Genomic DNA, 12493 nt, shown 5'->3' with positions numbered 1-12493 from the left:
AAAATGATACTTTAGATATTCTATCATCTTTAAAACTGGTAATGTAAATGGTAAATTCTTTGAAAATTAAGCATTTATATTTGCTGGTAAGGAGTTAATTTCCGATCACCCTTAAGGGTTCATAGCATCCTAATACCTGTTCATTCTGCTTCCCTCCACCTCTAGCTTGCAATTTCCTTCATAAGAATTTACATCCTGAATAGTGGTGCTTCTGCTGTCCAGGAACCTCTAAGAGGCTTTCATTACTTCAATGATCAAAGTAACAGACATGAGGCATGATTTTCTCTGAAAGTTTTCCCTATTTCAGACATAACCAATTCTTAGAAAGCCAGAAGTATACTGCTTCTATTTACACAGCTTAAAAGACATTAAAAAAAAAAAAATAGGGGCGCCTGGGTGGCTCAGTCAGTTAGGTAGCTGACTCAATTTCAGCTCACTTCATGATCTCACATTTTGTGAGTTCGAGCCTCGCGTCAGGCTCTGCACTCATGCCACGGTGCCTGCATGGGATTCTGTCTCCCTTTCTCTGCCCCTCCCCCCACCTCTCTCTCAAAAATAAATAAATGTTAAAAAAATATTTAAAAAAAACATAGAAGAAGCTCACGGCTGCAACTCTGATGCCTCAAATTCTCACCATTATCTCTCCTTGCAGTGTGTATCTTGCTGCTTCTCTTGTACAGTCCTAACTTGTTTGTAAGAAACTGGAAATGTCATTGTGTATATACTTTAGTTAAGGACTTTTCTGCATCTGGTGGATAAAATATGTGTAAATGTATTCAGTTTTAGAAAAATTAGTAAATCTGAATAATATACTTAATTGGGGGTTAGGCCAATTTGGCCGTTCATCGACAGATCCGTGTGAATCAAAATAATCAAGTTTTCAGATTTGCACTGCAGCACATCTCAGATACACTTGCTCATTTTCATCGCTTCGTATTACACCAATGTGCATTTGCAAACTATACTTCATTTGTAATGTGTATATTTGTGATATGTGGTAGTTACATCACAAAATTATGGACTATATATTTTTTATATCAACGTATATAGCGTCAGGAGTACTGGAGACTGAGTGGAAGGGTTGTGTTATATAATATTTTAAAGGTGACGGAGGAAGGCTTCCCCGAATAGCTGTTGTTGGAAAGATAGTAGAGTCATGGGAATATTCTTCGTGGAGGGAAGATTCAGGCAAAGTTACCAAGACACCTGGGCGCCATGCCTGGGGGTTTAACACACAGCAGAGAGGCCAGTGTGGCTGAAGTAGAACGAGAAAGCAGGGAGAACAGACGGTGGTGGGTCTGGGGGAGTCGTGGCACTCCATGATGAACACATTGCAGGATGTCAAGTTTTAGAGACTTTTATTCTGAAGAAGTAGTGAATATGGGAGGGTTTTGGCAGAAGATCCCCCTTTACGGTGTAGAAGCGTCGCTCTGGCCACCGTCGGGAGAACGGGCTGTCGCAGGAGTGGAAGCAGGGAAGCCAGGTGACACTCTTGCAGGAGCCCTGAGGGCCTGGCTGTTTTTTCAAGACGGGGACTGCAGAGCGCCCTGATGGGTGGGCGTGTGGGTTTGAGAGAAAAAGAGGCTTCAGGGAGGGACACACTTGTTGCCGGGCCCCCCAGGAAGACTGACTTGCTGTCACATGAGCCCAGAAGCCTACAAGAAGAGCTCACCTGGGAGTGAGGCAGGCGAGGGAGGTCAGAGTTCACTTCCGAGGATGCTGCTTTTTAGAGACTTCTTAGGAATCTAAATAGAGCTGTCAGGTAAGAAATTGGTAAATGAGCCTTGACTTCAGGAGAGAGGTATGTGGCTGGCTGTCTGTATTTAGGAGTGGCTGATAATGCTTAGGAAGCTCTGACACTCAGTGAGATCGGCACGGGGCAACAACGACCGAGGTGTGCGCACTGGGCGCTCCCGGGAACCAGGTCCTAGAGAGAGGGGGCCCGTGAGAATGGAAAGACAGAAGCAGGAGTCCGTAGATTTGGGGAACCTAATGAAGCGAGCCTGAAGGAGAGGGAGCCATCAGCTGCCCCCCAGTGCTGCTGACTGGCCAGGAAGAGGAGAACGGAGTATTCATCTTTGGTTCTAATTATGTGTAGGTCACTGCTGAGAGTTGAGGCAAAATCTGCCAGGAGAGGGTTTAAGTAGAAAGGAAGAGAAGAGAATTGCGAGTAGTGAGCGTAGTCCGTGCTTTCTAGGAGTTTTGCTGCAAAGGTGAACCAAGACCCAGGTGAGGAAGTGCGTGCACAGCCTAGGTATCCCACCCGGATGAAGTCTGGGAACATCAGCACAGAGAAGGACGCCTGCGAGGACGCTTCCTCAACGGTGATGCGTCTTAGGGAGTTCTGACTTCCCCTCCCCTATAGTGCCATCTGGGCAGAGAGGAAAGGTCACAGAGAATGGACTGCATTCGATGGACTAGCTCAAAGCCAGAATACGTGAATGTATACACATATTAAATTAGATAAAGAGCAGGCAGTGCTAAAAGCTTAGGTATTAGTTTGCTCAGAACTTGAGGGGTTTTTCTCCTTTATATGTATATATGTTTAACGCTTCAGTAGGTCTCAGTACAAAATCAGAGACCCGTTTTAGGATCATCTCGATCTCTCTTCTGTAAAATGAGATGTGTCGCGCTGTATCAACTATGTGCTTCCTAAAAATGCAAGACTCCTGCAAGCACTCCTAGATTCTGATTAAACAGTCCTGTGGTGCCGTTCAGAAATACATATTTTTGATAATTTCCCAAGTGATTCTCATGCAGTGGATCCATAAACCAACTGGAGCAAGCGTGAATAGGAGTGAAATTATAGTATTTTTTTTTTATTTTTTCCTCCTAATAGCGTTGTTTTCAATATTAGCAGAGAAAAATTAATCCTTTGGGCAATATGCTTTTATAGACTTGCCAGAAGCATTGTACCAGCAGAATAAATTTAGATCCAGACTCCAGCACAGTCTGGGACATAGTTATCAACATAATTGTGATGCCTACACCATTACGTTAATGGACCAAACCAATCAACTAGCCGCAATTGAATCTGTAGATCCGGTGGCAAGGTCCAATTGAATTCAGACTGAAAATGCTTTATGTCGCTTGCAGGCGAAATAGTTTTGATCTTCCATTCATAATTCTGTGTATAATTATTATCCAGCAATAAAAGCTGAGGAAGAATGTTTCCATCATACTATAGCACAAAATGGAACTTGCCTAGATTTTATCAGCCTAAGATTCCTTTTCTCTCTCTGGGCTCTTGAAAACATTTATAAACTAAGCTATGATTTTCTCCATGTTGTAGGGATTGTAACAATTGGAGAGGAAAAGAAAATTTGCACCGTCTCTGAGAATTTCCTGAGGATGTGCGAATCCACTGAGGTAAATGTTTCTAAGCTGGTTATATCGTCCAAATTTTACCTTCCTTTGAAAAATATATCATTTGAAAAATATATCATTAAATCTGTATCAAATTGTCCCCTTTTTCTCTCAGAGGCAATTTTACTCACAGTGATGCTATGCAGGGGGACTGCAGAATGAATATGAATGAGGTGCTCTGTCCATTTCAGTGCACATTATAACAAATATATTTTTTCTAGAAAGTACCATTTTAATGAAAGTTCAACGTTTTCGCTGTTATATTTAAAAAGATTGAATGTAGCCTTATGTTGTTACAAGATCACGGAAAACCATCATTATTAATCAGGACCTCATCTTTGTCATAAAATTATATTGAAATGATGCAGTGGCCAAGATTTAAATAATTTGCAGGAGAAAAGATACTAGGATAATGTTTTTTTGGATTGAGTAAGCGAGTTATCCTAAGTACACTCTTGTTAAAGATGGACAAAGTTCTTATTCGTCAGCAGCAGTCCTGACCTCTCTTCTGCTTGTAATCCTGACACGTGTTTTGATTCTCTGCGGTTTCCTTTGCAGCTGAACATGACCTTCCACCTGTTCATTGTGGCACTGGCTGGGGCTGGGGCAGCTGTTATTGCGATGGTAAGACCCCAGAGCTCTGAGGCTTGGTTTTTCAATTTGTATGAGAAAGCTATTTACGTGTAGAGATGAAATTTTGTCTCCCATCCTGAAGCCCACACGAATCCTATTTATTTGAATATCAGTAAAACAAAAGGGGGGGGGAGGGGGAAACAATGGGCCCATAAATAAGTGAAAAACAAGGCTTCACCTGAAAAAGTATTGTCGCTACTATTGGGATAGTATTTGGCCAGCAGTTTAAGGATCCAAACACTCAATAATATTGGCAACATTAACAAAAATAAATAAATTCATTAGCGTTGCAGATATTAGGTTACTCTTTAACATAGAAAATCCTCTCTGTGGGGTGCCTACGTGGCTCAGTCAGTTAAGCCTCCGACTTCCGCTCAGGTCAGGGATCTCCGAGTTGGTGGGTTTGAGCCCCGCGTGGGACTCTGTGCTGACAGCTCGGAGCCTACAGCCTGCTTCAGATTCTGTGTCTCCCTCTCTCTCTTTCCCTCCCCTGCTCACACTCTGTCTCTCTGTCTCTCTCTGTGTCTCTCAAAAATAAATACATGGGAAAAAAAAAAAAAAAGGAAAGAAAATCCTGTCTGTATCATAGAGGTATTTATCAGTGTGAATTCTGAGTCCCCTAATCAATTGCTTGACTTACATTTTCCTTTTCTCCTCCTTATTTAAGAACATGAAAAAGCCACATTGAGTCACTTATGAAACAAGAATTAATTTATTCTTCTTAACACAGACCTCGGTCGTTTTACTGTCATTTCTTTTACATCTAATTTTGTCCAGAAATATTAATCACAAGTTTTTAAAGTGAGGCTCACGCAGAGTTTGGTAGATCCGCCGTGTTCCAGATGCCCACACTTCGTACCCCACTGTGACGGCCGGTTTGCTCACTGGACTAGGAGACACCAACAGTGGGCAGATACTTGGAGCCTCGATAATAGTTTTGCAGCCAAGCCCTTCAGTCCTTATTTCTGCATCCTTGTATACAAAATCATAGTCCAAAAATAAAGTAGTATAGAACTCCAGAAGGTTCCCAGTAACCTCACAAATATAGCCAATGCGATATGCAAAAAATGAATTAATTTGGTGCCAACATAGGTTCTCATGTGTTGGCGAAAGGAACCCTTTTTTAAAAATGAGAGTGTTTTGGGGTGCCTGGGTGGCTCAGTTGGTTAAGCATCCAACTTCGCCTCGGGTCATGATCTCACAGTCTGTGAGTTCGAGCCCTGTGTCAGCTCTGTGCTGACAGCTCAGGGCCTGGAGCCTGCTTCGGATTCTGTGTCCCCCTCTCTCTCTCTGCCTCTCCCTCACTCACACTCTGTCTCTCTCTCAAAAATAAATAAACATTAAAAAAAATTTTTAGGGGTGCCTGGGTGGCTCAGTCGTTTGAGCGTCCAACTTCGGCTCAGGTCATGATCCCATGGTGTGTGGGTTCGAGCCCCGCGTCAGGCTCTGTGCTGACAGCCCGGAGCCTGGAGCCTGCTTTGGATTCTGTGTCTCCTTCTCTCTCTGCCCCTCCCCCACTTGTGCTCTGTCTCTCTCTCTCTGTCTCTCAAAAACAAATGTGTAAAAATAATAAAATATTTTTTAAATGAGAGTGTTTTATCTCTTGTCAAAGAATAAAACTAGGAATGGGGCACCTGGGTGGCTCAGTCGGTTGAGCGTCCAACTTCGGCTCAGTTCATGATCTCGTGGTTTGTGAGATCAAGCCCCACATCGGGTTTACTGCTGTCAGACTGTCAGTGCAGAGCCAGCGTCAGATCCTCTGTCTCCCTCTCTGTGCCCTTTCGCGGCTTTCACTTTCCCAAAAATAAATATTTTTTAAAAAAGAATAAAACGAAGAATAATCAGTGCTAAGGAGCTAATGAGCCATTTCCAGACTAGTTATTTTTAATCACTTTATGATCACTTATGTATTGATTCTGATTCTGCTTTGCTAAAAATTATTTTTAAAAATAACAAAAAATGACTGTCAGTGCTAAAGTGAGTTTTCAGACATTTTAATTTAATATCATGCTAATTGTTCAACATTTTAGATGGAGTATATCAACCTGTACATAGGAATTTTATTTCAGAATATGAGGTGCTTAATAAGATCATGTTGGCTAATTAATTGGAGGGATCAGAATGAAACAGTTAGCAAAGACTTTATATTCTCAGCCTAAAATCAGTGCTTAAATATGCCCTGGGGAAGCATTACATGTTCTGGGCAGTGACGTTCCAAACACTCACGGTCCCAGGCGGCACCCAGCCTGGCCGTGGGATAAGAGGAAACATCTGTTCGTACACACATTCCTGTGCAACAGATGATTATTAGGGACTTGTGCACATTCAAGTATCCAGTCATGTATTAGAGGTCTACCAAAGCACTTTTGGAAAGGAGGTATGTAATAGGGCATTTGTTCACATTTGCTACCTGTGTGTGTGAAAAATTCTGTGCAAAAATGCATGCCTTTTAGGCATACGTAGGTGAAAAGTACCTATCTAAGTGAATAGTGTTATTTAAATTTCCCTAAAAAGGCTTACTCTGAAATGAATCTATTATCAAAAACATCTCATGATTATAGATATTTAGGTATTATGTATTTCTTAAGGAATCTGTGCTTCGCAGGAATTTAGGCATTAAGTTATATGTAAACTTTATATCAAGCTGCAAGTATTTAGGATATTATGTTTTAGGTACTAAGCATCCTTTTGGATACCTAAATATATGCCAAGCATAAGTTCCTTAAGAAATACATAACACCTAACTATTGATTGACATCAGTACATATTTCCAATTTATTATCTCTGATAATAGTTTAGGTTTTAGGAGACAGGGATCCTATAACAATAATTACGGCTTCTGTTCCTGGTACTAACACTATTACCAATAATACCGTTATTAGCTAATATTTCTTTAAACTCACTCTGTTGAAATCACCGTCAAATGCTTAAATCCACGAATACATTCAGTAGTCATAATATAGCAACGGTCATTAACTTCATCCCGAACTCTTGCAATGCTCAAAGTATACCGCTGTCATTATTTCCACTTTAGAGATGAGAAAATGGAGATAAATTCTTCTCTACCAAAACACTTAAAACATCATCCAGGATTTAAGGCAAAGATCATGAGGATTTGTATGAAAACTAACACGTGATCCACTCCATTATTTTTCAGAGATGTTAGAAAGTTAGGTAGATATTAGCAGATGTGGTTCACGTGGCCTTGCACCAGGGTCCAGGGACCGCTGCTCACCTCCCAAGGGACAGTAACAAGCCTGGCAGTGTGTGTTCTCCTAAGATGAGAGGGAATGTCTAAAGACCTACTGAAAAGTGTCAGTTTCTGAACCTGAATGACTTCAGCTCTTTTGAGTATTTCACTCATACATATTTCATATTGGGGCCATATTTTCTCAGACTTCAAAAGGAAATTTTTCGTACATCTAAAAATATACTTATTCATGTGAAACATATATTAAGTACTTGCTTCTAAAGTACTTAAGGGCTGCGCAGCCCTTGATATTTTCACAGCAACAACAGCAGAGTGCCACATGAATTTGGTTATGTATAGAAACTGTTCAGTCTGCATGTATGTAGTGATGGAGCTTTTCACTATGAAAGTGACACAGAGTAAAAAGATAGAACCCACTGCTCTTTCTTGCATGTGGCTTACAATTTCCACTAAACAAAATGCAAACTTTCAGAGGAAATAGAACATTCTGGAACTTCTTATTGGTGGGCATCTTTTCCCATATTGCCGTGTCAAAACTCTTTTTTTTTTTCTATTGCCTATTGACTACCTTAACCTACTGCAATAATGCCCATTTAGAACTGACTTTGTATTTTTTACGTCTGTACTTTTCTAAAACCAACCTACCTGCTGTCTTTCGGCGTACTCCTGGCTAATCAAAATTTTAGTGTTCCATTTTACTAAATTATGGGTAAAATATTGCCTACCCTTTAAAATTTAGATCAAATAAAGCATGAGCAACTCAGTTTCTCTTTCATATTCATCCATTGAAATCCATCATTTGGAAAACTGCCTTCCCTCCCCTGTGGCCCAAGAGTGAGGGAAAGAAGGAAAAACAAACAGGTAATCTCCTAGCTGAGTCCATTCAGGTCAAATCAGGACCTTCATTACTTGAGTAACTTCATTACTCGAGACAGATCAGGAGTTTCTTAAAAGAAACTGGCGCTTAAAAGAACATGGCGCTCTGTTGTGAATGAAAGCATACAAAATCCATGGGACCCAATGCTTGCTCTCTTGTACAGTCTAAGGGAAACTACAAAATTCAGCATATGGAAAATTAACTTGATAATTCAATCCACAGGTTTATCTTGGGGGTTCCATGGTCCCTTTTTCTGTTGCATAGCGGTCAATAATATATCCTCCCATTAATTCAAAGTTGTCTAGACTCAAACTGTGTAAGTGACTATTTTCTGTTACGGATTGGAAAACGTAGGTACACGAACATGAAACGTATAATCTTTCAGTTTGGGTAAATGAGGACAGAAAGGACAGGAAATATCACAGGAAGATTAAGAATCAACCTTGGATACTCCAGAATTGAAAAAGAAGGAAAAGAGATACTGAAAGAAAGGGAGCTGAGAAAATACTGTCATACAGTTGGAGACACGAGCAGGGATAATATAATTATTGATTCTGTCACCACAGAAATTTTGCTTCTGTTTTATGAGCAAACATATTCTATATAAGTCTGTAACTTGAATGTTTCTTCCCTGGTAGCAAGGTGCATTGAAGACACTGAACAGCCTTCCAGTATAAATTATTTCTGTCTTTGATTAGGTCCACTACCTTATGGTTCTGTCTGCCAACTGGGCTTACGTGAAAGATGCCTGCCGGATGCAGAAATACGAGGACATCAAGTCCAAGGAGGAGCAAGAGCTTCATGACATCCACTCTACTCGCTCCAAAGAGCGACTCAACGCATACACATAAATAAGCCCTTCCAGTCCTTTCTGCCATTCAGATGCATTGGTGTTTAACTAAGGGCCATCCAACCATCCAACCTTTTGAAAAATAAAATACAGAAGTGCTTCTCATCAATGATATGTAGGGTGACTTATGAATCACCTGAACACAATCCTTTGTTGTTGAGCACCTGGTTTCCTAATTTGTTAAATTGGTGTGATCAGATCTCTTCTACAAGCTCCTATCCAGCCTTTTCCTTTTTTCAGTTTCTCAAACTCACTTAATAATTGCGTAAGATTGAAGATACTAACATTGTCACATGCAGAGATGTCTTTGATTTTTAACCACTCCCCATGTGTTAATACATAACACCTTTTGCATTATTTCTTATGTTTTGAGAAGAAAAGTAGCTTTTTATACTTTTTAGTTTTGATTTCGGTAACTAGTTTAACTACAGGTAACCTTCAAAGGGACCACTGTACATTATGAACACTAGACAGAGATGGTACCATGATGACTCTTCTTGTAATATGGAAATCCTGTCTGGAGGTCCGGGACCACGTCACGACAGGCCCTGGTTCATGTTCTCATCAATCTAAGGTGCAATTTCTAAATTTGTAAGAGTAGGATTAAAAAAAAAAGTGCTTCTTATCTTTGTTAACATTGTATTTTTTTCTTGATGTACTTAAAAGGTATTTCTCTCTGATTACTCATGTTTCTGTTGTGAGCACGTAGAAACAGTGACGCTAATGCATGGCTAGCTGCCTTTTTAAGATTGTGACACCAGACTTACCTTTTTCAAGTTTAGTATAGAGACAATTTTAATGGAAATGACTACTGTGAACTATTGAAGAATGACCTCTTTGTGATTTAAGCTGTGGCTGGATTGGAACTTTTAATATGCTAATGTGGAACATTAATTACCTTTATGAAGGTGGTATATTAAAAATAAGCACACTAACCCCTCGGAAGTTGTTTTACCTACTTTAAAATGTTTTAACAGATTGCACCTCTGTAAACTATCCCTCCGATGTATATGATATATTTGAAAAGGCTTCCATTAATATAATAGTTTTGCTTGCAGCCTTCCGATCTATGTTGGTTTACCTGTAGTGTTTTTTAAAGTGTGGTCAGCGGCCACTATAGAATGTATCCCTCCCGAGTGTAGTGATATATCTGTGTTTTTATTTGAAGTCATTTTAACCAAATGTTCATTCATAATCATTTATAAGAAGTACCTATATCAAATGAATAAAAAAAAAAAAAGCAATCAGTATTACTGGACCAAAATTGGTGTTTGTTTTAACCTTGACTCTTCTTTTGATTATTTCTAATGCTACAAGAATGCTGTAAAGTGTCTTCTACAATGATGTAGCCCTGACAAGACATTTTTGTCAGTGTATAAAAATTAGGTAGTATTGTGCACTGATTTGACCATTGTGAAATCTTTTCTCAGTGTAAGTGCATTTCTAATAAAATTTATGAGTGAAACAATCTTTGTACAATGACCACTCATGCATCATCCGTAATTTCTCAAGTTCTTGTAGTAGGTAGAGGGGTATTATTAGGGTTATCTGTGGCATGATTATGCATTCTGTAGTATAATTTAATTAATTTGGGGTTTTGCTTCTTTTCTTTTTTTTACATGTAGATTATCTTACTGGTTCAACATTTTTTCTGATATAGGCAGTATTACAGATATTCAGCAAAAGTATTAATGGGCTTCTTTAAAATTCTATATTATAGTGTTTCAGTTCTGTGTCTTAACAGTTTGTGATGATTTTTACAACTGTCTTTTAAACTTATGTAATGATGTTGATGCTTTTGGCTTTTTTTTTTTTCCTGGTATTAGAGTTTGTATTTTCACAAAGAGTGCTTTGTAGCAGGCATTACAATTAATCTGTTTTGTACATAAATGTGCCAACAGCTCGATGGTGGCGTTTTTGAAATGTAGAACGAAGTGCTTGCAAAATGTAATAAATACACTTGTGTACTTTGTGTACTTATTATTAGTTTCTGCAGTGTGGTTTTTTGTGTGTGTTTTTCTTTGTTTTGTTTATTCCTCTCTCCTCTGTGTGTACCCTCTTTCCAGATGCAATGGACACTGTCGTCGTAGGATGCTTATGACCTCAGTTGAGCTGACCTAACCCTGAACTGAAAATTCTTTGCATGACACGCAGCATAGAAAAGCCAGAGGGTTGGGGAGAGGGCGAAGGTGGAAAGATTTCGGAGGCCATTTGGTTTAGCAAATGATAACGATGCCCAACTTCCGCTATTTCCTTGCCTAATTTCTGTTGTTTTGTGTTTTCTTTAGACCTTCATAAACTAATAGAGACACAAAAAAAAGGCTAATTCAATTCAGAAAGAAAAATGATTTCTTGGTTCGCTTCAAACTATCCAGGTGAGAGCAATTAAATGGAAAAAATATATATATTTTCTAGGCTTTTTGTTTGTTTTGGTTGTAACTTCTTCTGGCCAAACTAGAAGTGATGGCAAATTAAAAATAATAAGATAGTGATCAAATAAAAATCTTAATTTTCACAAGACCTAAGTCAATTGTATTAGTCTTAAATTATTTATGTATTATTATGAATAGCGACTTGAAAATGTCATGCACTTACATTACAAGTATCTACGGTAATTATAAGCAGATCTGGACAAAATGTCTTATGTTTTAAATAGTCACTTTTAAGACAATAAGAAAATAATCGTGTATCTAAATCTTATTAGATGACAATTTTTATTCTTTTCAGGGTTTATGGAATTCTTAAAATAGCAAGAAGAAAATAAAGAATTATATGTTAAAGATTATCAGCATGAACAAAAATTTTATGCAATAATATTTTTATTTTTTTCAATGTTTGTTTTTGAGAGAGAGAAAGTACAAGCTGGGGAGGAAGAGAGAGAGAGAGAGAGATTGAGAGAGAGAGAGGCAGAGGATCCAAAGCAGGCTCCATGCTGTCAGCACAGAGTCCGAGGTAGGGTTTGAACTCACGAACCTTGAGATCGTGATCGGAGCCCAAGCCCGACGCTTAACCTACTGAGCCACCCAGGTGCCCTGCATAATAATGGTTTTCAAAGAAACTGATCATTGTGAGATAATTATATTTTTTGAAAACTTAGAAGTCCATTTCTGTTTGTGAAAATACACATTTATCCTTAATTTCCCTTTGGGCATTTTTTATCTCCTAGTTTTATTGGACTATAATTGACAGATCAGCCCTTTGGAATTTATAAAGCTAATGTGAAGACCAAGGAAATTACTCACTTTGAGAAGAAAATGTGTGTCGGCCAGCTTTGGCTTGGGTGAAATCCGTTTACTTCTTGATGTTAAAACTTAGAAATGGCAGATTCTGATTTATTCACCCAAAGGTCAAGTAAAGTTGTCTTGGGTTTTATTTTTGCCTTTTAGACGAAACAGAAAGGTATCATCTTAAAGTATGTTCCATCCAAGTAACTCAGTAGTTTACGTGTGCTTAACGTGATGAAACTTGATTGAACTATCATACCTTGAGAAACACTCTTACGTTCTGTGAGCTTTTCAGACAGCAGATCATTTGAAGCCCGTGGAGGCAATCCGAC

General features: G+C 39.0%; 1 protein-coding gene across 3 annotated transcripts in view; it reads left to right on the top strand.

Annotated features, from left to right (window-relative positions):
- Positions 1–10918, top strand: part of GPM6A (glycoprotein M6A) — a 355114-nt gene extending 344196 nt beyond the window's left edge. For all 3 annotated transcript variants that reach the window (XM_023252303.2, XM_019828212.2, XM_011281366.4), the window contains exons 5-7: positions 3293–3369; positions 3925–3990; positions 8786–10918. In XM_023252303.2, coding sequence (XP_023108071.1) covers positions 3293–3369; positions 3925–3990; positions 8786–8938 — 296 coding nt within the window. In that variant the 3' untranslated portion in view covers positions 8939–10918. The remainder of the gene's footprint in view (positions 1–3292; positions 3370–3924; positions 3991–8785) is intronic.
- The last annotated feature ends 1575 nt before the right edge of the window (positions 10919–12493 follow it).

Source organism: Felis catus, chromosome B1 (genome assembly GCF_018350175.1).
Source record: "Felis catus isolate Fca126 chromosome B1, F.catus_Fca126_mat1.0, whole genome shotgun sequence".
Taxonomy (NCBI): Eukaryota; Metazoa; Chordata; class Mammalia; order Carnivora; family Felidae; genus Felis; species Felis catus.
Note: the sequence above shows the minus strand (reverse complement) of the source record. Positions and strands in the feature narration are given on the sequence as shown.